The sequence below is a fragment of the Syngnathoides biaculeatus genome, chromosome 12 (assembly GCF_019802595.1).
Source record: "Syngnathoides biaculeatus isolate LvHL_M chromosome 12, ASM1980259v1, whole genome shotgun sequence".
Taxonomy (NCBI): domain Eukaryota; kingdom Metazoa; phylum Chordata; class Actinopteri; order Syngnathiformes; family Syngnathidae; genus Syngnathoides; species Syngnathoides biaculeatus.
In genome coordinates this window covers 27,504,752-27,532,409 of record NC_084651.1, presented here as the reverse complement: position 1 = coordinate 27,532,409, position 27,658 = coordinate 27,504,752, and the positions used below count along the sequence as shown (strand labels likewise).

General features: G+C 40.1%; 1 protein-coding gene across 8 annotated transcripts in view; it reads left to right on the top strand.

Moving 5' to 3' along the window:
- ncapd3 (non-SMC condensin II complex, subunit D3) overlaps positions 1 to 27,658 on the top strand; it is a 96,587-nt gene that overhangs the window by 64,180 nt on the left and 4,749 nt on the right. For all 8 annotated transcript variants that reach the window (XM_061836461.1, XM_061836460.1, XM_061836466.1 and 5 more), the window contains 8 exons: positions 886 to 981; positions 1,080 to 1,318; positions 6,018 to 6,097; positions 18,057 to 18,194; positions 18,352 to 18,485; positions 22,074 to 22,282; positions 22,876 to 22,986; positions 23,152 to 23,319. In XM_061836461.1, the coding sequence (XP_061692445.1) occupies positions 886 to 981; positions 1,080 to 1,318; positions 6,018 to 6,097; positions 18,057 to 18,194; positions 18,352 to 18,485; positions 22,074 to 22,282; positions 22,876 to 22,986; positions 23,152 to 23,319 (1,175 nt within the window). The remainder of the gene's footprint in view (positions 1 to 885; positions 982 to 1,079; positions 1,319 to 6,017; positions 6,098 to 18,056; positions 18,195 to 18,351; positions 18,486 to 22,073; positions 22,283 to 22,875; positions 22,987 to 23,151; positions 23,320 to 27,658) is intronic.

Sequence of the window (27,658 nt, the reverse complement as noted above, 5' to 3'; positions counted from 1 at the left end):
AATAAGGACAGTCAGCACATCGGGTCCATAAATCACATACTATCTGTGTGAAAATATAATGGGTATAACGATTCAAAGAATATGTAGATTTAAGGAATTAGGTAACGTTATTTGCGCGCTGGGCTAAACTAGGGTCGAGCAGCTTCAACGCGAACAATATGGCTCGTATTTGGGTACTAACATAAGACTAAATTTCCGATAAGTCCTCACGTCCCTTGTTTTCCCAGTTGTACATGTTATGAAGATAAACACCTTCGATGCTTCTTCAACAGCACTGTTTGATCGCAAATGCTCACCGTTGTTAGCCAGCTAAGCTAAGGAGGTCTGGGCCGAAAGGCACATTTAAATTGGTATAAGTAAGTAAGTACTCACGGTCCTCGTTGTAAACAAAACGTAGGTTTTGCAGGTCGTGTAGGTACTCATTCTTGAATGTTTACCTCCTCAGCAAATGTTTGATTACAAACTTTGCTGTTTTCCGGGGCTAGGCTAGGCTAGGCTTGGCCCCGCAGCTTCAACACAAACACAAACTGCTCCAATTTGGGTACTAAAATTATACAGATGATTATTTTAGTCCACTGAAGTCATCACCAGGGGCGTCCCACGTCGAGCGCTCACAACATTCGGTCCAAATTCAGCAGGATTTAGTTATTGAACGGACTCGCAAGTCGGAGCCGCTTTGAATTATTCTCACCAGTTCGGAAACCGGAAGCCAACCTTCCCAAGCTTCTGACCTTTTTTAACAGCATAATTTGTATTGGGACGTCTGTTAAATCATGGGAAAATGAAACAAACTTTAGATTCCCTTATGAAACTCAAACTGCATCACTCTTTTTTGTGAAGATGGTTGAAAGGTTACTGATGGTTTTCTCTGTTTATTATTTCCAGATTCTCAGGATGAGCTAACAGCTTCACTGCCTGTCTCGAAGTTTAAAGCAAACTCACTGCCAACCAAAGTCAGAGCACATGGTGTCATTACTTTGGGTAAGCAAACTTTTGTTTTCCTGTTTCTTGTTTTTCTTTATTTAAAAATTGTGTGAGAAGGGTTGGCTCTTTTTTTCAATGCTGTCTTACTGGATCAGGTAAGCTGTGTCTGCAGCATGAGGAACTCGTCCAAAAGTACCTGCCAGTGTTTGCCAGGGAGCTGAAGGTTGGCACAGAAGTCGCTGTACGCAACAATGTTGTGATTGTGATGTGTGATCTATGTGTTCGATACACAAATCTGTTGGATCACTATATTTCCAACATTTCTGCCTGTCTACGAGATGATGAAGCAATCATCAGGGAGCAGACTCTCATCATGCTGACCAACCTCCTCCAGGTAAGAAGAGACAAAGGTTCTGCAAAATATCATTTTAAGTTTGAGAAAAAGTTCTTGGAATAAAATCTGTTCTTTCATTAAAAATGAACTGCACGAAGTGTGCAGTTGACAATTTTGTACTATTATAGAATATGATAAAAATTATACTGATGGACTCATGTACAATGTTCCCTCTAAGATGCACAATTGCACACTGGTCGCACACTCTCAAAAACCTATTCAGCGCAGTGAACACACTGCAAATGAAATATATTTTTGTCTGTATCATTTTGCTGTGTAATTCAGTGAGTAACAGGTGTCCAACTAATCATACGATATGATGCAGTTATGCTACGCAGCCAGTCATGGCATTGACAGTATGCATATGCTCTGCTTGTAAACACTTCATAACATGCAGAGGAGTTACGTAATGCTAATGCTAACTCCTGATTATGGTGAAACAAACGGGCAGTGAATGTTATATTTCGACTCCCAAACCCAAAGATATGCTCTGCAATACATGCAACAAAGCAAAAGTTGTGAGTGACTTTTCCAATGGAAAAATATGGACTAAATGGAAGCTGGACTACCTCAAGCTACACATTCAACAGAAAATATATTTGAATGCTGTTGGAATTATACAAAGACTCAAGATGGGAAAAGAGATTGGTACATGATTGTGGGAGAGCGCAAAGAACCTGGAGAAAAAGAATGACACAGAATGACACACACACAAAAAAAAATCTGACCCTGAGCAGGTTACAAGTTCTCATTGACAATATTTTACTTGCCATTAAAATGAATGCATCATTGATGTCACTTCAACAAATCCACAATCACATGGCAAAGTATGTGAGTATCGTGCATGTGACGTCACCATTTTCACGGCGCCATAATGCCGGCCAAAGAGGGCTGCTTGACAGTGTTAGGGACATTGAACCAGACCAGAATATTCACAACGCTCGATTTGTTGTGATGTTGGTTGTTACAACAGATGAGACATATATTCAGAGGTCATTCTATAGAATACCAGGTGAAAAAATGAGAAAATATCGATAGATTTCGGCAATTAAATGTGATGGATGGTGCCCAAATAAATACACATGACTGTGTAGCAATCACTTCATTTCAGGTAGGAATTATTATTCCCAATCTTAAATTCCCAAGACATATTTATAATGACAAGTTGGCTCATTTGAGAACAATGCGTTAAAAAAAAGACAGGGAGTCGTCTCCAACGTACACGGCAACGTGTTGCAGCCACACGTTAAACTTCGATAAACCTCTCCCTGACAGACGTGTTTTTTTTTCCTTTAATATGCATTCCTCTCAAATGAGTCCAATGCGTATTTAAAAAAAGAAAATAACCCGCCTGTCGCTGAGAGGTTTACGTAGGTTTACGTGTGGCCGCGACTGTCATGTACAAGGGCTGAAGCCTATTACAATGGTTTCTCTTTTTTTAAATACGCATTGTAGTGATGAAAGTCCTCCGGATTTTCCCAGAATTTTGGATTTTCAAGTTTTCATGACAATTCCCCCAGAAAATTGAGGAATAAATTGCCTAAAATTAATGTGGATGTTAGTTGACAACATTGAACGAACAAGCGTTTGAGTTTGTTGTTTTGCTTTCATGAGCGTAGCCATGTTGAGGCACTAACACTAGTATCAGTAACGCCCCTCCCCTCACATTCTCTCAAGATGAAATCTTGAGATTTACGTGTTTGTCATAAACATTGTTAACTAAACAAGCCTGCTCCAAAACAACCGGTATTCACCCCAAACCAGGAAATGCAAGTTTAGCGTCCTGAGCATGTACTGAGGTGCTTCACGTCGAAAGTCATCAACATCTTGAGCCATGTCAATGAAAATTCAGTTACACCAGGGGCTCTCATTCCGTCAATCACGAGGCAGTGTGACAGCGTACCCCTACCCCCCAAAAAGACGTTAGACTACCATCCACCTCATCGCTTGATTCAGGTATGGCCAATACATCGAGCGGATGCACATAAAGGCAAGTTCTAGCCAGCCGGCCTCCTATTTGCGGCGATGCGCCCCGCTCCTACCTCTCACTAATTAATGAATGCGAGTTTGTGTAAAACGAAGGGTTCATTTGTTTAAATATTGGTATTTGTTTTGAATACTAACTGAAAAGATTGATAGATTTCGGCAAAGGTTAACGTGTAGCCAAACACATTTCTTCGTTCACGAGCAGTCTCCCCGTTGAGAACAAATCCAGTAACGAAGTATTTGTATGTATCCAGACTTTTTTAAGCTTTCAAACTTTTCTGTGTAAATCTCGACGACTTACACAACAGATACACCTGTATATCCAGTTGTCCGAGACAAGCAAAAGCGAATTAACAGTCCAATTTCTTATCAGCGAAAACATAGACTTTTGCATTAAATATGGGTCCCCTATGCAAAGTGTCTCTCATTTTTAAACGTATTTTCGTTTCGTCTCCAACCAACTTAGCATTGAACAATGCGATGTTTGACCGGCAATATGGCCACTTATGTGATTTCGGTGACATAGGTGCACGAGCTCTATACCAGAATTGAATTTGTGAATTCAATCAATGAGCAGAATGACACTATGTGTAAGGTTAAAAATGCACCCTGGCATACCCTGATAGTAGATGAGACCGCAGACATTATACACAAAATGCTGGTCATGAATATCAAATTCAGGGAGGAAAATTCTTTCATTTTAAGTGGGACAAGTGAGTTATCTTAAAAGCAAACTAATGGAAATTGGTGTTTTCATTTGATTCTTTTCATAAGCCATGAAACTTTCTATGATCCCAGGCGTGATACTGGTGTGTGCCCGCAGTGAGCCCTTCAGATTTTGATCACAGTGGTCCTGGGTGTGGTCAGGGAGCTTGTTTGTATGGCCAGACATGAAAAATTAGAGGGAACATTGCTCATGTACCATCTTCCTGTCAGATTTTTTTGTCTGTGTACATTTTCAGAATATTTATTATCCTGATCATCACGTCTCACGGAGAACTTTAACTTCAACTACACAGTATTGTATATTATTTTTGTTACATACCATATATGGAGACATGCCAGAAGTGATTTCATAGTAAAAGGGGCATGGAAAGAGTTCTGTACCCCTTGAGCTGTTGGGATGGCATGATCCCTTGCTCGGCTCAAAATATTTTTTTTTAACCTTTCACTTAATGACTGGCTAATTGGTTGCCTTTTTTAAATATAGTCATTTTTTAGCTTCACATTCATAAAAGATAATGCATTTAAAAAAATAGGCATTAACGTGGATTATGCAACTTGATGAGAGCAGTTTGCATTTTATCATACGGCGATACAGTAAATTCAGTGTGCATAAATGATCCTTGACTGGCTGATTAGAATTAAGACAAATAATCTTTATATGACTACAAGTTTTGAAAGTGTCCCCTTTGTTCAAACTGAAATGAAGACAAGTGAGGAAACAAAATATTTCTTTCATTCGACTTCACCAAAACAATCGAATGTGTATAAACGACAGTTACACTTATTCCTCTCTGAACACATTTCCCATGTTTTTCCCCAACAGAACTCAAAATATAACAACTTAGACATCAAATGGTAGTATACTGGACATACGCCACACAGTGACACAGTATTGTAATTTACTGTACTTGTGATTGAAAACTGACCACCTTTGTAATAATTCATAATTTAAGTAAATGTGCAGTATATGGCAGTTTGTGACAGGAATCTTAACTTTTTTGTAACTTTTTAATCAAGTATTTATTCAATGTGCGCATGTCACATGGCTCTTCAAGTTAAATGTAGTGCAGATGTATCGAGACGTTCTGAGTCGATCATAAACTATTGACCAGCGATCTTTTGTTGGAATGTTTAACATTTAAACTCAAGAAATTGCTGGCTTGATGTCAGGTTCACCAATCAGACATTCATTAAACAGGACAAAAAAGGAAGCAAAGACACCAGTTCAAGTCTCGCGAGGAGAGAGGAGAGGAACTGTCTCGTACAATTCACCACTGCACTCTCTGATTATCCTCTCCTCAGCACCTCTATTTATTTAGTTTTAAGACGTCCCTTATTTACATGGATGTTACAAAAAGCAGACGACAAGCAAAACAGTTTGAAACAAGGTGTGCATGTTTGTTCATGTGCGTGTGCATGTGTGGAAGATTGCTCAATACATGTGTGGTCATCATTTCTTTAACAGGCAGCAGTTCTAACAGTTCTGATGATTAGATGTTTTTGTTCTTGCTATCTCCTGCTTGGAGGCTGCCACGTTATCTAGAGCAGAGCAAAGCATTTCATTATTGGAAGCAGATGTATGATAATTATGATCACAATTATTCCTACACTTGATTAAAAATAACTTTTTCAACAATCTTGGCTATAAAAGGAAGATTAGAGATCGGTCTATATCTTGCGAATGCAGAAGCATCCAGTCCTGTTTTTTTTAGAAGAGGCTTAATGGCTACTTTAAGTATATTTTGTTGTTCATAGTCATGAGACTTCTTCTCCTCTGCATTTACCCACTGATATAATGGGTAAGGGTGAGCAGTTGTTCATTTTTAGGAGACAGGACCCAGAAAAAAATGTGGCACGTCTCCTTTAAACAACTCAACTTAACTCCTGTTTTCCCTTTAAATGAACGTAATGGGAGACAGACTCTAAAAGGGTATTTATAACTACATATTGTCTATTGCTAAACCTTTTTTTACATATGTATTTTCAGGAGGAGTTTGTGAAATGGAAGGGTTCTCTCTTTTTCCGTTTCATGGTGGGGCTGGTTGATCCTGAGCCTGCCATTGCCAGGTAAATCACATTTTATTTCCTGTATTTGGATTAAAAATTGTAGCAGCACTGTATAAGTCCACTCGGTTTCAAGCATTAAAGTGTATGGAATGTGTAATTTCTAACGCAAATTATCTTATCTAGACAAAAATATATGTTCAACTATACCATATGCATTACCTTTTTGATGTTTTTACCGAAAAATATGTTTAGGAATTAAAGTCCGCGAACTTTGACCTAGTTTCCTGTTTGAAAAATGCCTCCTTTCGCATGGCTGACCTCTGACGTCACTTAAGATAAACATTCTGTTGTGGGACTAGCATTAGCACCGAGCGTCGGTGGTTTACGTCGAAGAAAAACCCCATACGTTTCGAGGATTCCTCATTGATTATAAACTAAAACCAATCCGTAAAAATGGTGAACCCGTGTGTGGTTCAGTTTTGTACCAATTCGAGTTATTCTGAACACAGTTTACATTGTTTTTCAAAAGACCCAAGCCTCAGAAGAACGTGGGTAAGATTTGTGCAAACTAATTTTGCTAATTTTTCTAAACCCGGTCGGCACTCTGTCATATGCGGGTAACATTTCACCCCGGACTCTTTTACTGGTGGACTCATGTCTGAGAGGGGTTTTAAAACTGTTGAAACCTGGATCAAACCTACCATACAGCCAGTTCCAACACCTAAACAGATCGCTGTTGCTAAAGACTCAAAACGCGAACTTGGATCGGCTGCTGAACCTGGACACGCTTCGACAAGCTCAGCTGCCCCGAGAAAATACCAAAACTGCGAAGAGCTTTTGTTAAAGGACAAGCTGCGGAAGTAGGTATTTTTTTCCCCTGAAAACTATTAACACAGTTTACATGATTGAATGATAGAAGCAAATGTCGTTCTTAGCGAAAAATATTTTACTGCAAATCGTTTGACCATTCTCAACTCGAAAAACAGGATAATAATGTGTATAAATGGCGGCACGGTGCAGCAGCTGGAAAGCATTGGCCTCACAGTGCAGAACCCTCCCTGTGTGGAGTTTGCATGTTCTCCCCGTGCCTGCGTAGGTTTTTTTCTGGGCACTCCAATTGCCTCCCACATCCCCAAAACATGCAACATTAATTGGACTCTAAATTGCCCCTAGGTGTGATTGTGAGTGCGACTGTGCCCTGCAATTGGCTGGCAACCAGTTCACTGTATACCCCGCCACTTACCCATTGACAGCTGGGATAGGCTCCAGCATTCCCGCAACCCTTGTGAGAATAACTGCTTGAGAAAATGGATGGATGTATACAAAACTTTATTTATTTTTGCAAGGTTTTTAATTTCCATAAAATACTACATAGTATTAAAACAAGCAGTATTACAAACTAGTCACTCACAGAATAGCAGACTTGTTTGCAATTTATCAAGAATAATTTGGGCACCATGAAATAGATTGAAATGAAATGAATGCTTTATGCTTAATGCTTTATGTACACATTTTTTTCTCATTTTGTAAACTTTGAACCTTAATTTTCTATATTAATTACAGATGTTGCAGGATCATCTTCTGCACAATAGGTTGACATCAAACCAGCAGATGCTCAATCTCCATCTTTGATCCATTCCAAAAGTTACCAGACTGATGAAGTGCCTATTCACGAGAAAGGAACACATATCTTTCTGACAGCAGAGAGAATACTGCAACATGTATTTCAACCTCAGGTGTTCTGAAAGTACTCTTATTGAAAGACCAAATAATAATTATGTGCAAATAATATGTAACATATTTATACAAAATATAGGCATACAGTTCAATAAAAATGCTATGTATCTAGTTCTGGGGTGTATGTTGACTTCATATGCAAACATATACATCAACATTTACACAAAGAAAAAAAATCAGGATGTAGACTATTTAAATCCTATGTACTCTCTGCTCTCTGGATTAGGAAAGGTGTCATGAATCTTTGACAGAGGAAGTGCCACGCCGTTATTTCTGCCAACAATTTCCCAACACCATCTCACGAGGTGTCGATAAGCAGTATGTTGGATTAACCTGAAGATATGACAGTTTTCCAGAATTGGACTGTTTGAACAACCGTTGATTGGACAAATGCTGGTTTTAATAATAATAATATAAATAATTACTTATTGAGGAAAAATCTTAATGTAAATGGCCTCACAATTATGAGGACCCGGGTTCAATCCTGGCCCCACCTTTGTGGAGTTTGGATGTTCTCCCTGTGCATGTGTGCGTTTTTTTCCGGGATCTCCAGTTCCTTTTGCTTGATGACAGCTAGGATAGACTCGGCACTCACGCAACCCTTGTGAGGATATTTATCAGTTTATGGCTAAATGAACAAAACAACTTCATTAATACTTACCAGTTCCGTGTTTCCAAAACAAGCATGTCCTCCGAGCTGGGTCTTTACTTTCATCGGCAGCAATTTCAAACATGTGTGCTGTCTCACTGGCTCAAATTGATAATCTTTAACGCCTTTCTAACACTTGCATTTTTCACCATATTCGTGGGACCCTTCAGAATAGTGGTCATCGCTCGAAATATCGGAAAATACATCGTCGTTCTTACAATGTATTCCAATGCTCGTCATGTTGTCTCTGGGTCTGACGTCACGTTACTTCTCGGGGTTTTCCGTCTTTTTCCGGCGAATCCAGCATTGTACAATAATTTTTTGCAGAATATTGAAAAATAAAAATGTTTCCTTCATAATGGATTTCTGCATTAAAAAACTAATATTAGCAAAAATGTGCATTAAGGACCTTCCATACCCTTTATGAGAATAAATTTTCCCATTTCAGAAGCATCCAATCAGTTTCACATGCCGATTAACATAAATGAGGAACAACATCCACTAAAAAGGAAATCATTTTGAAAACAGACCTTCAGACACAAACAGATGGATGGATTAGTTTAGTTTAGTCAGTTTATTTACTGCCTTAGTTGTTGGATAAACACTATTCCATTTCTGACAAGTGGTGTTGGGAGTTGTTTTAGTCATTACCTTCATTGTACACTGTTGGGATTTCTGCTGGAATGACCCGTAGTAGTGGCCTAGGGCCCATGCGCGTGATGCAACTATAGTTTAGCCTGTTAGCTGCATTCTACATTAAGAACAACCAGTTGTTTCCTATTTGTAAAAAAAATATTCATCACACTTTTTCGGTTAAAATACTTAAACTCCCTCCGTAGTATACGGACGCTTTTGTTTGGCATTGGGGTTTAGGGTAGCATTAAATTGGTAATGGTGAGAAGAAAATAGGGGTTTCCCTGAGCATAAACCCATAAATGGAGTCCCCAGCAAAATGTGGTAGAAGGCTTAACAGCCGGGGGAATAATTGAACTTTTAAGTTAAATTTACCTGTATTGTAAGGCCCATTTTTGTCTAAAGCAAAGTGATTAGGTGTTTGTGATGCCGAGAATATGATTATGTTCCCCAGGAGGGGGTCCATCTGTTACCTTCGTCCGCCACCAGGGTGTTCCACCTGGAGTCTCGGACATTATTTGTCAGATACCATTTATTTGATCTATACCTTATTTCTTGTAGAGTCCCTTTATTTGAGTGTTACAATTTGACTCGGCCAAGGAATTCAAATTATGCTTAACTGATTCATTGGGAGGCACACATAGACTCCTTCCCTCATGCCTCGGTGACTGCCGCATAGTTGTTTAACATGTTATTTGAAATGAGGTCTCACCTCTATCTTATGTGTGGTAGGCATAGTTGACTAAGTATAACTATTGGTTCTATTATGTATTTTTGTCAGCTTTACAGGTGCCCAAAAATACCACATGAACAAAATTATCATTTTGGCTGGCAACGTAGCAGCCCAACATGCTGTCATATTATTTAGCCATTTTGAAGTTGTCGACCAAGTCACCCCTAAATGAGTCAGGTGTCTTTTAAATCTTCACCAGCCTTCAGGTATTTTCACATACTATAAATATGCACCCACCTTATGCTCGATTTTGCTCACCTTTCCCTTTGGGTGACTCAGCTGAGATAACCTTTTACAGTGTGGAAGGTGTATCCACGTGTTTCCTTCTGCTATTTTGCCCATGTCATTCAGCTTTTCCTCAGTCCATGCCAGTGTTCGGGTAAAACTGCACGTACAGTAGATGTTAATTCATAAACAGACAGGATGAATAGACGTATGGCAATAATAAAGTTATTAAAGCACAGTAACTTGTTAATTTTTTTTTTCTGATGGTGTAGTGCAAGGGTGTCAAACTCATTCCTCCTGGGGGCGACGTTGTAGTTTGGGTTTCCCTCAGAGTGCCGTTTTGAGTGCAGGCAGCGTGGGATCGATTCCCGCTCAGTGATTGTTTTGATATCTGCACTGCGACTGGCTGTCGAGCAGTTCGGGGTGTTGTCTGTTTCTAGCTGAAGTTAGCTGGGATAGGCTCCAGCTCTCTCTCCCCGAATAAATGCAGAAGGGTTGCGTCAGGAAGGGCATCCGGCGTAAAAAATCAAAAAGATTGGTACCACCGTGACAATTGCACAAAAATTGTTCACACATCCATGTTCCTATCAATTTGATGCATGTGAAGTTTCCTGGTGACGCGTCATTAGAAAACAGTTTATTTTTAAAAAGAAGTTAATGGACACACGGAAACCCTCTCTTTTTTTTTTTTTTTTTTGCATTCATTATCAGGTATTGGTATTATCTGTGAATCCGGGCAAACAACACAATGTTTGGAACAAGTTTTTGATGCTTGTTTTTCTATTATGAGCCAATTATTTTTTTGTCTGGAAATGCCCATCATGATTTGAAACTATTTTTCTACATCTAATTTAGTTTTTAAATAAGCAGTCACTCCCTTCAACCACAAAACTGGTTCAAAGGCAAGTTATTGCAGTTTGTCACCTGCACAAATCTGCACATGGAAAATAAAATTTTTGGAAAACACATAGGCCCTAGATCCATTTGCAGGTACGCATATTGTAACACTTGCAACTCTCATGGCCTGATTATTGTCACAAGAATGTGGTTTTACATTTGCGGATTTACCGTGTCATTTTATCCATCCATCCATTATCTACCGCTTTTCAGAGTCGGGTCGTGGGGGAAGTAGCTTCAGCAGGGATACCCAGACGTCCCTTTCCCCAGCCACTTCTTCCAGATCTTCTGGAGGGATCCCGAGGCGTTCCCATGCCAGCTAAGAGACATAGTCCTGGGTCGCCCATGGCATCTCTTTCTGGTGGGGTATGCCCAGAACACCTCACTCAGGAGGCGTCCAGGAGGTATCCGAATCAGATGCCCGAGCCACCTCATCTGGCTCCTCTCAATGCGGAGGAGTAGCGACTCGACACTGAGCCCCTCCCGGATGACTGAGCTTCTCACCCTATCTCTAAGGGAGAGCCCAGACACCCTGCGAGGAAGCTCATTTCGGCCGCTTGTATCGGGGATCTTGTCCTTTCGGTCACGACCCACAGCTCATGTCCATAGGTGCGGTAGGAACATAGGTTGACTGGTACATTGAGAGCTTCGCCTTTCGACTGAGCTTCCTTTTGACCACAACGGACCGATACAAAGTCTGCATCACTTGAAAGGCCACGTCAACCTTTTCCGACCAAGGACCATAGTCTCGGAATTGGAGGTGCTGATTCTCATCCCAGCCGCTTCACACTCTGCTGCGAATCGTTCCAGTGAGAGCTGGAGATCACGGCTTGATGAAGCCAGTGGAACCATATCTTCTGCAAAGAGCAGAGATGCGATGCTGAGGCCACCAAACCGGACACCCTCTACATCTCGGCTGCGCCTAGAAATTGTCCATAAAAATTATGAACAAAATCGGTGACATAGCGCAGCCTTGTAAGAGTCCAACTCTCTCCGGAAATGTCTGACTTATTGCAAGGGAGTGCGGACCAAACTCTGACAGCGGTCGTACAGTGACCGAACAGCTTGTATCAGGGGATTCGGTACCCCATACTCCCGAGGAACCCCTCACAAGACTCCCCGAGCGACACGGTCGAATGCCTTCTCCAAGTCCACAAAACACATGAAGACTCGTTGGGCGAACTCTCATGCACCCTCGTGTTGGGCTCGCAGTTCTGAGGACCTGGGTTCAATCCTGGCCCTGTCTGTGTGGAGTTTGCATGTTCTCCCCGTGCCTGCGTGTTTTTTTCCGGGCACTCCGATTTCCTCCCACATCCCAAAAACATGCAAAGTTAATTGGACACTCTAAATTGCCCCTAGGTGGGATTGTGAGTGCGGCTGTTTGTCTCCATGTGCTCTGCGATTGGGTGACAACCATTTCAGGGTGTACCCTGCCTCCTGGCCGTTGACAGCTGGGATAGGCTCCAACACTCCCCACGACCCTTGTGAGGATAAGCGGCTAAGAAAATGGATGGAGGGATGGATGGATGTGTAGCCTGAGGAAACTGACCACGTTTTGGATACACATTCCTTTGTGGATAATGTCGAGCACAGGTCAAACAAGCCCTACAAACATTTTTTTGCATACAAATGAAATCCATGGGTAAATCCTTTGTATCAGGGCTACCATTCCCACTGTTGAGACCTGAGACTTACCAATGCTCAATACAATACCACAAACATTTTTTGGTAGAGTGGGTTTTGTATCTGCTGACATAAATCCCATTTTGTAATGTAGCACCTTTATTTTTTCACACTTAGTTTTGCTGGTAAGCTTTGTTGTTGCATTTTGTTTAACACATCATCTGAAAGAACGTCTTCGTTTGTTGCATGGTCAGCTAATCCCATAAAGGTTTTGGCTGCTACTTCTTTTGCTGTTTCATCTGTAAATCAATTTGCTAATGATACTTTTCTGTCTTTGATGTGTGGACTGGACATTTACATGGCTATTTCTTTTGGTAATTAAACTACTATGGGCAAAATTTGTAGTAGCTCTGCATGTGCCGCTGTTTTCCCTGAAGTTGTCACCATTCCTCTATTTTTCTAGTATTGTCTGTGCAGATTGTGATACCACTGTGAATGCAGCAGCATCTGGTCTCCGATTGTTTAACACTGTCCAATAAGGTAGTCTCTAAAGTTCGGTCTTCCCAATCCAAATCTGGTTCTTTTTCTGTCCAATCAGGAACATTTCGTTCTACCAATACAAATTCTTCCAAACTCTTCCACTCCTGTTAAATTTGTTTGTGCAATGACGTGTGTGATGGTGTCCATTCCTTGTGTAATGCATTTAGTTTGTCAGTCAGTCTTGTTCCTGCCACCACGACTGATATACCATATGAGTATAGATAATCAATCATGATTTTGGCCCACGATTATACGTTTACAGTATCTTATAATACATAGTCACATGCAATGAGTCACTTCCTACCTCATTTTGTGGTTTTTCAATCACGTCTTGAGCTGTTTCCAGCAAGAGAGCTCCTCTTCTTGTGGGAGGTTTGGTTGGAATATCCAAGGTGTAATATTAGAGTGCTGGCTTCCTATATTGCAAGATATTTAACTGTCCTCCCAGTAATTCCTTTTTTTCTTTTTACTTCTATATTTCCTGTCAGAGAGGGAATTAAGCCCTGTCCTAGTTTCAGCAAGCCATCTCTTCCCAACAAACATATGGGGCAAATTAAAAAGTTGCATTTTGGGAGCATTAGTTGTGACATTTTTGATGGGGAGATGGCTGCTCTAGTTATGCGGTGGTCGGTGTTTTGTTTTTAGGGCAGTCACGTGAAATGTGACCTTTTTCACCACAACACCAGCAAAAAATTTCTTTTTGATCAAATTTGCATCCCCTCCCCATTACTCTTCCCCTGCCTCTTCCTCATCTGCGGCCATGATTATTAAATGTTTCGCATAAAGCGCCATAAATTTCTCCTTCCTCTGACAGAAATGTGTCAACTTTCTTTTTCTTATTTTGTAGCAGTCTTTCTGCATGTAGTGCTTGGTTAACATATTGTTACAGGCTGCCAGTCGGTTTGTCAACCCAATGTTTTTCAATCCATTGTTTTGCAGGATTATTTGAATTCGCATAAAGAGCATTTTATGACACCTCCCTGGTGAGGTGTTATAGGCATATCTCATTGGAAAGAGACCCCGAGAACGACCCAGGAAACGCTGTAGAGACTATGTCTCTCGCCTGGCTTGGGAACGCCTCGGGATCCCTCCGGAAGAGCTGGATCAAGTGGCTGGGGAAAGGGAAGTCTGGGTATCCCTGCTGAAGCTACTTCCCCCGCGACCCGACCCCGAAAAGCGGTAGATAATGGATGGAAGGATGGATGAAGAGCATTTTTTAATTGCTCTTGATACACACTCCCTGGAGTGTGATCTTCAGGATTGCCACTGTTTGCTTTAAAACATGCAGTCATTCCAATTCTATATTCTTCAAATCGTTCATTGGTTTTATTTTGCTCTTCCAATGGCTTTAATATTTGCTTTTTGTCTAAATCTAGCAGAAATGCGCTATATTAACCCATGAACTCCCTGCTGCTGTGAGAAAGTACTTTGCTGTCATCCAAATTTGTTGTACACTACACCATTTAAGTGGTAAGATTTTCTCAAGTCTTCCGTTCCTTGGATGGATTATGTTACATCAACATTATGAGATGTGATACCTTTTATGTCCGTTTTCACATCATTTTAAGTCCAGTTTTTTTTTTCGTGTGTTCTGCTTCCTGTTGTTTCTTCAGTGCCACCGTCTCCAATCTGTACATCACCACTGTTTTGTAAACTTTGCCCTTCATCCTCGCAGAGACTCTTCTGTCACATAACACACCAGACACCTTCCGCCAGCTGTTCCAACCTGCTTGGACCCGTTTCTTCACTTCCTTACCACACTCACCGTTGCTTTGGATTGTTGACCTGAAATATTTGAAGTCCTCCACCCTCGCTATCTCTTCTCCCTGTAGCCTCACTCTTCCCCCTCCACCTTTCTCATTCACGCACATATATTCTGTTTTACTTCGGCTAATCTTCATTCCTCTCCTTTCCAGTGCATGTCTCCATCTTTCTAATTGTTCCTCTGCATGCTCCCTGCTTTCACTGCATAGCACAATATCATCTGCGAACATCATGGTCCAAGGGGATTCCAGTCTAACCTCATCTGTTAGCCTATCCATTACCACTGCAAACAGGAAGGGGCTCAGAGCTGATCCCTGATGCAGTCCCACCTCCACCTTAAATTCTTCTATCACACCTAAGGTATACCTCACCATTGTTCTGCTGCCATCATACATGTCCTGTACTATTTTAACAAACTTCTCAGCCACACCAGTCTTACGCATGCAGTACCACAGTTCCTCTCTTGGTACTCTGTCATAGGCTTTTTCTAGATCCACAAAGACACAATATAGCTCCTTCTGACCTTCTCTGTACTGTTCCACTAGCATCCTCAAGGCAAATAATGCATCTGTGGTACTCTTTCTAGGCATGAAACCATACTGTTGCTCGCAGATATTTACTTCTGTCATGAGTCTAGCCTCCACTACTCTTTCCCATAACTTCATTGTGTGGCTCATCAGCTTTATTCCTCTATAATTCCCACAGCTCTGAACATCGTCTTTGTTCTTAAAAATGGGAACTAGAACACTTTTCCTCCATTCTTCAGGCATCTTTTCTCCCACTAGTATTCTGTTGAATAAGTCGGTCAAAAACTCCACATCCATCACTCCAAATTGCTTCCATACCTCCACCGGTATGTCATCAGGACCAACTGCCTTTCCATTTTTCATCCTTTGTAGTGGCTTTCTGACTTCCCCCTTACTAATCATTTTCACTTCCTGGTCCTTCACACTTGCCTCTTCAACTCTTCCTTCACTCTCATTTTCTTCATTCATCAACTTCTCAAAGTATTCTTTCCATCTATTTAGCACACTACTGGGACCAGTCAACACATTTCCATCTCTATCCTTAATCACCTTTACCTGCTGCACATCCTTCCCATCTCTATCCCTCTGTCTGGCCAACCTGTAGAGATCATTTTCTCCTTCTTTTGTGTCCAACCTGGTGTACATGTCTTCATATGCCTCTTGTTTAGCCTTTGCCACCTCTACCTTTTCCCTACGTCGCATCTCAATGTACTCCTTTCGCCTCTCCTCAGTCCTCTCAGTGTCCCACATCTTCTTTGCTCATCTCTTTCCTTGTATGACTCCCTGTATTTTGGGGTTCCACCATCAAGTCTCCTTCTCCCCTTTCTACCAGATGACACACCAAGTACTCTCCTTCCTGTTTCTCTGATCACCTTGGCGGTCGTACTCCAGTCTTCTGGAAGCTCCTCCTGTCCATCGAGATCCTATCTCACCTTTTTCCGAAAGGCCGCACAACATTCTTCCTTTCTCAACTTCCCCCACATGGTTCTCTGCTCTACCTTTGTCTTCTTAATCTTCCTACCCACCACCTGAGTCATCCTACACACCACCATCCTATGCTGTTGAGGTACACTCTCCCCTACCACTACTTTACACTCAGTAATCTTCTTCAGATTACATCGTCTGCACAAAATATAATCCAACTGAGTGCTTCTACCTCCGCTCTTGTAGGTCACTATATGTTCCTCCCTCTTCTGGAAATAAGTGTTCACTACAGCCATCTCCATCCTTTTTGCAAAGTCCACCACCATCTGTCCCTCATAGTTCCTTTCCTGGATGCCGTACTTACCCATCAGTTCTTCATCGCCCCTGTTTCCTTTACAAATATGTCCATTACAATCTGCACCAATCACAACTCTCTCGCTGTCTGTGATGCTCAGAACTACTTCATCTAGTTCCTTCCAAAATGTATCTTTCAACTCTAGGTCACATCCGCCCTGTGGGGCATAGCCACTAACCACATTATACATAACACCCTCAATTTCAAATTTTAGTCTCATCACTCGATCTGATACTCTTTTCACCTCCAAGACATTCTTAGCCAGCTCTTCCTTTAAAATAACACATACTCCATTTCTCTTCCCATCTACTCGGTGGTAGAATAATTTAAACCCTGCTCCTAAACATCTAGCCTTACTACCTTTCCACCTGCTCTCTTGGATGCACAGTATATCAACCTTTGTCCTAATCATCATGTCAACCAACTCCTGAGTTTTTCCTGTCATATTCCCAACATTCAAAGTCCCTGCACTCCGTTGTGAGCTATGTGCATTCCTTTTTTTTCTTCTGACGACTGATCCTGTTTCCTCTTCTTTGTCTTCGACCCACAGTAGCTGAATTTCCACCGACGCCCTGCAGGTTAGCAGGGGCGGGCGTTGTTAACCCGGGCCACGACCAATCCAGTATGGTATTCTCTAGATGAACGGTCATATTTGTTTGGCACAGTTTTTACGCCGGATGCCTTTCCTGACGCAACCCTCTGCATTTATCCGGGCTTGGGACCGGCCGACAGATTGCACTGGTTTGCGCCCCCATAGGGCTGCATTCTATTTTATCTATGTATTTGTTTATTTTATTTTTAATTTACAGTTATGTTATATTAATCTGGTAAGTTATTTTAAGGCCATCCCTAATCATACCCGCAAGTTTATCTGCAGCTTGACTCATATATATATATATATATATATATGAGCAATGTAATATACTATAATATGTATAATGTGGGGGAAAAAGATAATTTTAGATGTCCTTTTACTGAATAGTTCACTTAATTCATTTGTCTTGAGATAAGATGACATATTTTAATGACAAATACGATTTTGTGCTATCCAGGGGGTTGGGGGGCAAATAAATCTGGGCTTGGCCCTTGGGGAACTTCTGCCCGATTTTTCTTTGGTTCGGATTTAGCAATTTTACTTTCAATTTTTGTCTGAATTTTGTTCACAGATATCGCCAGAATGCACCACAGCCATCCATTTTTTCAAAAATTTCCCGGGGGGCCACACCCCCGGACGCCCATAGTGTTTGCATTTGTATTTTCCGGAATTTTCAAGAAAGTTTACTTTATCTCTATGCTTTGTACTTGCCATTTCAAAACATCCAGTGAAAGTTCAGAAGAAACTGACATGCTGCTGCTTTCTGAGAAAACCTACATAAATAAAATAAACACCTACTGTGTTCTGTCTGTTACAGTCTGTGTGAGTACTGTCTTGTCCACTTACTCCTGAAGAAGAACCCAGAAATGTTTGGCCAACATTTTATTGAGTGCATCTACCACTTCAATTCCTACAGTGGACACAATTCCTACAACAAGTTCCCTCAAACTGGAAGGTAGGAATTGAATACCATGCAACTTGCCAGGAAATATCTGCAAGGTCATTTCCATCCCTTTTTTAAATTTTTTATTTATTTATTTATTTTTTAGCCCATGATCAAGTCTCTCCCTGATACGATGGTGTTTATTCTTTCCTTTCCCAAATATTTTTAGTGAAAAAGTTAGGTTCTCCCTCAAAGGTCCTCAGCATCGTGAGAAACGTTTTCGGATTTACCGGTTTCTGCTGCAACACTTCAGTGATGCTCAGCGCTTCAACATCACCAACAAGATTAACCAAAGTGTACTGGGTGAGCAATTATTACAAGGCAATTTGTGGTGCCATAAAAGAAACGACAACCTGCATTTAAACTGATTCTTGAAGATGAAACACAAGCATTCATTATAACACGTCTATGAATAAAAAGCCGTTTGCTAAGAATTGTCTTCTAGATGATCAAAAATGGTAAATAACCCAGTAAAACTGACCACATTATAAGTTGGACTGATGACTTAAATCTAACCATTTTTTGAAATACAGTGGTACCTCAATTTACGAAAGTTTGTAATGAAAGTTTCATGTAATGAAAAGCCTCCCTGGAAATTTTTTGTCTCTAGTTACGAAAGAAATTCAGGATATAAATTCGGGGGGGGGCTGGATTAAACCGAATTTAAACATCTTGTACTGTATCGTGGTTTTAAAGCAGCACGGTAGAGGTGCTCTCGCATTGGCCACTGCTGGAGCAGTTTCCTCGCATCACATTGGGGCGGAGGGATGTCAATCTTTAGCCATGATCCTGTCTCTTGGTATGTGTGGTGCAATTGAGCAGTTCCCCCTATTGGCTCGCACTTAGCATCTTTCTGGCATCACATCCCTCCATTGGCTCGGAGCAGCAACAATCTTTAAAAAAAAAAAAAAAATAACATTGAAAGTTTTTGAATTTATAGTTGTATAGTGGAATTTATTAATTTTTGCAGAATTTAGTTGTGTGCGTGCCTCCATTCTGAAGACGCCACGACGCCTTTTTGATTGCCATGGTTTCAATGCCAAAAGTAAATGAACATCATTTCTTATTATTCTTTACAATATGTACACTATGAATGCTTATTTTTCAGGTAAATTAACTTAACTTGGAATTGATGAGGCTCTTTACATGTAAAATGTGTTTCTACTTGCGAAGGTTTCACATTACGAAACGACTTCCGGAGCGGATTAATTTTGTAATTAGTACCACTGTATACAATAAAATATCTACACATTTATTAAAGGATTATGATGACTTAAACTGGATGTGAACGTGGTCACTGGTCATGCGTCACCTTGTAATTTGTCTAAGGCAGTGGTGGTTCTAACATACACACACCGTAGGTCTGCACCGTTCATCTTTTCTTCTTTCAAGGTTTTTCTCAGATTTTTTTTTTCCTTGTGGGAAGAGAAATTCTCTTACTTCAGTTTTGTGACCACTGACGTGACAGCTGAAACCCTCAAAAATCACTTGCTTCATCATAAAAGAAAACACATCTTGCATTGCAGAATTAAGAATCTCAAACTAATTGCAGTATAATATTCTTCCAAGCTTGATTGCATTCTTTTATCTTGAGATTTTTTTCAACAATTTTCTTGATGCAAAATTGTTTTTACAGTACGTATGCGATTATTATCAAGTAGGACCCTGTCGTGAGTAGAAGTACTTCAGCTTTGCTAGAGGAATTTAATTTTTTTACTTTTTTGAGCGAGGAATGGCCACAAGCAAGCTCTCAATGATCTTGTCACAGTGAAATGAATGGGGTCTTGAAACAGAACGCTAACTTAAGGTACAGCAAAATGATCCACAACTACAACACATATGACTGAAGTGGACTCTACTTTTGAAATTAATTCGTTCCGGAAATCGTTTCATAACGCGAATTTTTCGTGAGTAGAAGCGCTTTTTTCATGTAAATAGCCTAATCCATTCCAAACCCCTGGACCCCAACAAAAACTTAGCATTCAAAGTACAAAATGTAAAGAATAATCAAAATTATCTTCATTTACCTTTGGCGTTGGCCGAATATGTGAAGAGAAGGGTGAGTGACAGGCAAAAGGCATTGTGTGGGACGGAGGAGGAGGCAAATGTTTGCCAGTTGAGAGAAAACATACATATGAATGTACGCACGCACACAACTTAATTCCACTAAAGTTTCTTGGGGCGCATGGTGAAGAAAAATTGCAATAAAAGAAATACGAAAGAGTTGTAGTTTACTAAAGTGCACTAGTGTGTGAAAGCACTCAGTGATGAGTATCCAGAGTGAAACTGCTAGGGTGTGATTCGTTCACACTCGAGTGTACAAGACAAACGAAAAGCATCATGGGTAAAACGTCACATCACTCCTAGCCAGTGGAATGCCAGGAAGATGCTACAGCTATAGCCAATGAGAGAGTGGCTCTATTGCGCCACTTTCAAACCAAGATCAAGGATGTTTACATTTGATGGAATTTGGGGGCTGCGAATCCAGCGCCTATTTTTGCCTTTCGTATACTGAATTTTCCTTCGAATACTGAATTTTCCTTCGTAACTTAAAACAACATTTTTTTCAAGGGGGCGTTTTGTAATCTGAAGTTTTCGTTACTAGAGACGTTCATTAGTAGAGGTACCACAGTATTACACGATGAGGAAACAGAAACTACGACTAACAAAATACGTAACTAGCAGATCGCTATTTACACATCCAGCTTGTCATGCTGGGAAGCCTTACATGATTTCCCCCAATGCTACAACAGATTGACTACAAATTTTCCGGTATTCCTTCCAGCATTTTGTGACTCCTCAAAAGGGCGCAAAAATACATTTACCAGATATTAACAGGTCATGCCTTAATACCATAAACTTTCACTTATTTCAAATTAACACATTCAAACTCTTAAGTCGTAGCTAGCACATAACGGTCCTGATTAACTCCAAAAAGAAATAGAAAAATAGAGATGGAATTCAACAAACAATACTTCCCCCTCAATAACTGGTAATTGTATGTGTGCAAATGTAGGTGAACCCCCAGCTGCATTGGTTAAGTCCAGCAATCAAAAGACAGAAGCTAAACATTTGGGTGCTTATTAAATTAAGCAGACCAATGAATAAGTAGGCATTCCATGATCAGGATTTTTGGTGTTGATCAAATCAGCGAATTCAAAAGCAATTACCAATCAAGACGGAGCAACATGTCTATTCAACTGACTTGTTCATTTTGCTGTATATACTTGTGAATTTACAGTGAAGAAAATAAGTATTTGAACACCCTGCTATATTATATATTAAGTTCTCTGATTGGAAATCAGGGAGGGGTCTGAAATTTTCATCATAGGTGCATGTCCACTGTGAGAGAGATAATCTAAAAAGAAAAATCCAGAAATCATAAAGTATGATTTTTACCGATCTAAGTAAGTATAAGTATTTGAACACCTGAGAAAACCAATGTTAATATTTGGTACAGTAGCCTTTGTTTGCAATTCCAGAGGTCAAATGTTTCCTGAAGTTGTTCACCAGGTTTGCACACGCTGCAAGAGAGACAGGCTTTTGAAGATTTTCTCGGGGTGGAACAAATGTACGGTACATTACACGAGAAATTAAGGTGGCAGGGCACAAGTCATTTCCACAGTCAAATTGAGAGCTGAACAGTCACATACAGCTGTTTATTTTTACTTCCTCTCCCAATTTTTTTCAACAGTTATATAAGTATGTCACATTAAAGGTGGAGAAAGATGTAAATGATTTGTCTTCTTTTTTCATATAGCAACAACTTGGTATTTAAAAGCGTGTATTGAATTTTATAATCACTGTAGTACTTCACCCTTGGAACTTGGAGTAGTAACATGTGGTACAACAAAGCCCTAAAAATTATTCTTCTGCCTTTTTATATTGCAGCTTGCTTTGCAGTTGAAGAGCTTCCTCTTGATGCAGATGGTACAAACATTTTGTCAGAGACTTTCAACATACTGACTCTGAAGGAGATGAAGCTGCAGGTCACGTCTCCAACACTTGGAAGTGCTGTAGGAGAGGAGCAGGAAGAGGGCAACATGGCCACTATGGCAAAAGCAGTTCTTCAGGCAGTTCAAAATAATATGGCTTCTCAGGTGAGTTAATGGCAGACATATTTGAGTGCATTTCTTGATTCCAACAAGTAATTAAAGAGTCAGGTTAAGCTTGCATGTATTCCTCCGACAAGTAGCGAATTTTTTATCTTTTCAGCAACAACTGTGGATTTAGAATATAGATTATTAAAACATGCAAGACATAATTACATTTACTTTTCTTACATGTATTACTTGTACAAGTACATTTCAGATAAAAGAAACCAGAGCTATTGTCCATACATAAATTATCCAAGTCAGTTTATCAATAATGTTTGTTTTTGTTTGTTATTACCATGGTTGAAAACAGAATTTGCAAAGGTGAATTTAATTCATAGACACTATTTTTGACTCAGTGACAAAAGCTCATATAGTGGTACTTTGGTTCAGGCTGCAACTGTCCACCATGATTAGACTTGATTAATTAAAACTTTAACATGACAGATATTGAAAACTTTTATTAAAGATTATGTCTTTCACGGAAATGTTGATAATGTTTTGAAAATATGGAAATTAAAACAATTTTTTTTTTTTTATGAGAAATTGTTGTGGGAGTGAATTTTTATAGGTTGACAGCTCGGTTTTTGGATCCTCAGGTCAAGAAGAAGGCCTTCATAGAGAACACGGTTCCTCTTATTATTAGCCTCAAGCACTTATTGGAACGGAAAAAGTCTCCTGTTCTCAAAGATCTCACTAATTACCTAAAGGTACATGTGTCACACTGCATATTTTTCTCATTAGTTCAATTGGGGTATTGTTGTGCAGCCTCAGGATGTTGTGTTATAAAGCCAAAGGAAAAACTGGAATACTGCATTGGTATGTAGGAGGCAATGAAGGCACTTAAATTATGACACGGGTATGATTTGTTTTAGGTGACAATGCAAGACTACCGTCATGAAGTAAAGGATTTTTTTGCCGGAGATGAGCAACTCGCAGCAGAAGTGGAGTTTACCCTGAAGGAAGCTGAAAAGGAGCGTCAGATGGTGAAGCAGATGGAGAACTGCAACTTAAATGAACATCACAAAATGCTTACCCATCAGGTAGGAATGTATCATTTGAGTGAATTGTGTGTGTGATGTCTCCTGGGCCGAGTAAGAAAAAAAAAAAACTTTAATAATCTAAATTATGATGACCTGGACTGTCGAATACCACCCCACCCCTTTTTTGGAGGAGGGGGAAATTTTGCTATCAGGCTCTTATACCTTGGGTTGTGGTTTTTCAAAGAAGAAAAACATTCTGATCGAGATACCGCCAGATCAAAATTTCAGAATCCATATTTGACAGGGTTTGCACGCGGCCCTAAAAGTCCCCAAAAACCCCTAAATTTTCAAAGGTGCATTTAGGAGCTCCGAAAAGTCCTTAAAAATCCGCGAAAACCGGTCAAGCCCCTAAAAAGGCCTTAAATTAAAAAAAATCAAAGGGAGGAACTCTACCGGCAAAAACTTCTTTTATTTAAAAAAAAAAAAATTGCGATCCGTCTGGCGTTCAAAACAGCCGGAAATTGTCAACAGAAGTCACCTTGTTGACGACTTGTCGCCATCTTGTCGATATTCCATTGTTTGTTTCCGTGAGTAGGCATTTCACTTCGTCTTCGTTGCGACGTAGCGTAGTTCTTTCATCGATCCAACTTGTATCATGGGGAAGTGCATTTTTCAATATGCTTGGGTTGAAAGTAAGGAGTTCGGGAGCTGGGTTCGTCGAGATCCAAAAGATCGGCACATGTTTTACTGCCATCTCTGCAAGCAGAGTTACCAGCTTGAAAGGATGTGCGTCAAAGCGCTGGAGTCACACCGGAAAAACAGGAGACACACTGATTTGGCGAAGACTCTCTCATCTTCCGCTGGTATGAATCTGTTTCTAAAATATCAAGATAGTGAAGCATCAACTTCAGGCAGTGGTACTAGCAGTGCATGCGCACCTACAGTTGTCCAGTCATCGACTTCAACCAGCCGGAAGTCAGGCTTTATGAATGTAGTTCAATACACGAAGACAGACTCGTTAAAGGCAGAGATCGTGTGGACCTTAAAAGTGATCTTCAGCCATTACAGTTACAAATCTTGTGAATATAATTCCAAAGTGTTTGCAGTCATGTTCCCAGACAGTGACATTGCATAAAACTACCACTGTGAGAAAGGAAGACTTTGTACCTTGCTCCATCCATTTGGCATCGCTGCCCACTTTTCATCTCTACTGCCTCAAAGCCAAAAAATCCAGAATAGAGACTGACATATCTACGCTTATTGAGAAGGCAGAAGAAAAGAGGAATCTGAGGTTTATCACTGAGGCCAATGCACTCAGAGGCAAAGCAAAGGACAAGAGAGCCATTTTGGCACCTCTGCAGCAACAAATAGAGGTGGCACTGGGTAGGCTCAAGGAGCTAGAGTAGGGGTGCTGAAACAGACATCAGTAGAAGACATTTGTGTATATAGTTGCAATTGTAGTTGGAATCTGTTTTTCTGTATACTGTTATGTGAAGACGTTGACAATGGTCATAGCAATGAGAACTACCACAAGGGGCGACAGGTGATCACAGGTACTGAGGTACTGGAACATTTGATGAACCAAGAACGGTTGATGGCACCATTGGGTGAGTCTTTTTTCCTTACTCTTGTTTTCCCACGAAGGCCCTAAATTTTTCGTGTCGGCCCTAAATTTTTTCCGTGTCAGCCCCTAAGAATGCCCCTAAAAAGCCCTTACATTTTTTGGGTCAGACTGAGTATGAACCCCGTTTGAGGTCTTTGAATCGGTCGACGATGTGGACTCATGCCATTTCTATTTTTCAGGGCAGCAGGAATTGAATAGTTACCATTTGATCATCCTACTAAATATTTCATTAAAACAATCAAGTTTAGAGAAAAATTACATTTTTGTTTGGTTGAAGGTCAACCGACACGTAAATCATGATTTTTAGTACGTTCTTAAGGGGGAGAAAAAGTCAATCGGAATGGATCCATCCTTTTTTTTCACCACACGTCATGATTTTGTATATGGATTTTTGCATCTCCCACCATGAAATCTTCTCGAGGCATTTGTGTAACGCTTTTACAGCCGTGAGGTCGAGTGTTTAGATTGGTTTATACCTATTGAACCGGTGAAAAATTCCATGGTTTTTTTTCATCGTGTTAGCCAAAATGCTGCCTCAACGTATTGCTGGATTTTGCTCGAACACTGGGGCGGATGGATCCACTCTTAACACTTTTCCAAAACACCTGGTTCGTCATGAAAAATGGATTGCACAGGTGCAAAGGACGAGAGCGTTGTGGGTTCTAAATGACTGGTAAGTGTGTATAGAGCTATTAAAAAAAATAGTTGTGGGGGACTAATTTGTCTCAGTTAATAGCATACTCTTATGAGGATAAGTGACTCAGAAAATGGATGGATGGATAATATTTTCCTGGAGGATACATTTGGGATTAGCCTTTGAAGTTGATCATGGTGAAAAATTAAGTGAAACAGACGTTAGTGAGTTCTTTTTCAGAATGAGAGCACTTAAAGAGAAGAATGCTATTCATGCTGCACAGCTTCAAGAAAGCATCAGGTGCAGATGGGCCTTTCTCTAGGCCATAACAAATTTAAATCTTAAATTCATACATCAAGATGTGCTTGAGCGGTGTAACGTTTTCTACATGAAGAATTATTTTTTTTGCCTTACTCAGTTTTCCAGATTGCTTAATTTGTGTTCAGATCAATCAATAATTCTCTGCAGGGGCCCAGGGATGACCCCACCTCCCCACTACAATGTTTTTTTATGGTCACCTTTTTCATGCCTATTCTGTTTGCATGTCTACACCTGACAGAAACCGTATAAAAGTTTTTAAAAATTAATAATTTCATAAATACTATACTAAAATGGATCATTTTTTTTCCTTGAAAAAAAAACCTAGTAAACTCAACCAAGGACTAATAATAACTAACTCAATTTCCATTAAAAATCTTGTCATGTTTTTATTTTTTTAACGGAGGATGCATGTGCATCGTGTTCCATGTCCCGATTGGCTAAGGCACTGTAGACCATTATCAACCGCCCTAAGTCCCTGGGGCGGCCAGCGGGCCCCACAGGGTTTCTGTGCACCTGCACAAAGCGTTGGGGCTTTAGTTTTCCAACATAATCGAGGGTAGAAATATGTTTATAAAAATATTGTCGCCAAGAATAAAAAAAAAAGTTTTAACAACCCATAACGCCAACCGGTCAGAAGAACTGTAAAATACACCCGAGTCGCTATTAATAATTTGTGTTCAACCTCATTAATCATTAAAATTACATTTATTTCAAAAATAAATTTTCTTTTTATAGGAAAACGCTTACACCCGGTGCTGAATAAAGCTGAAGAATGGATAATGGGATGTTTATATATGTAGTTCTCAAATAAATGTTCTGGCTTCTTACAGGTTTTGATCTTTGGTTGCCTTCTGGAATGCAGTAATGTATTTTTTTTTTAGCTCTGAAAGTTTGAACTTTTAGAGTGTTTAAACAAGATAAATGTGAGAAAATCTTAATACTGTCTGACAAAAGTTTATAAAGTGGGTGGTTAGGGGGTTTAACAGCTTGAAAAAAAAGACAAGAAACAAAAAATATATACTATAAAACAAAAAATAGTCAATGGAAAAAACACTCAATGGAAAAAAAAATGTACATTGAATGAAAAAACATGAAAATGAAAAAAAATCAACTTCAACACAGATTTCACTTCACGTGGGTATTTTGGGGGGGGGGACATACAGTGAAGAAAATAAGTATTTGAACACCCTGCTATATTGCAAGTTCTCCCACTTAGAAATCATGGAGAGGTCTGAAATTTTCATCGTTGGTGCATGTCCACTGTGAGAGAGATAATCTAAAAAGAAAAATCCAGAAATCACAATGCATGATTTTTTTTTAACAAATGATTTATGTGATACAGCTGCAAATAAGTTTTTGAACACCTGAGAAAACCAATGTTAATATTTGGTACAGTAGCCTTTGTTTGCAATTGCAGAGGTAAAATGATTCTTGTAGTTGTTCACCAGGTTTGCACACACATCTTCTCTAGATCAGACAGGTTCTTGAGTTTGCCATTGACCATTTGGATGATACAAAGGAGTCATGGAAGAAAGTTTTCTGGTAAGAAGAGACAAAAATGGAATTTTTTTCATCATAATTCCACTAACCGTGTTTGGAGGAAGACGAATGATGAGTTCCATCCCAAGAACACCATCCCTACTGTGCAGCATGGAGGTGGTAGCGTCATGCTTTTGGGGTGTTTGTTTGTACATGGGACAGGACGACTGCACTGTATTCAAGAGAGGATGACCGTGGCCATGTATTGTAAGATTTTGGGAAACAACCTCTTTCCCTCAGTCAGAGCATTGAAAATGGAACGTGGCTGGGTCTTTCAACAT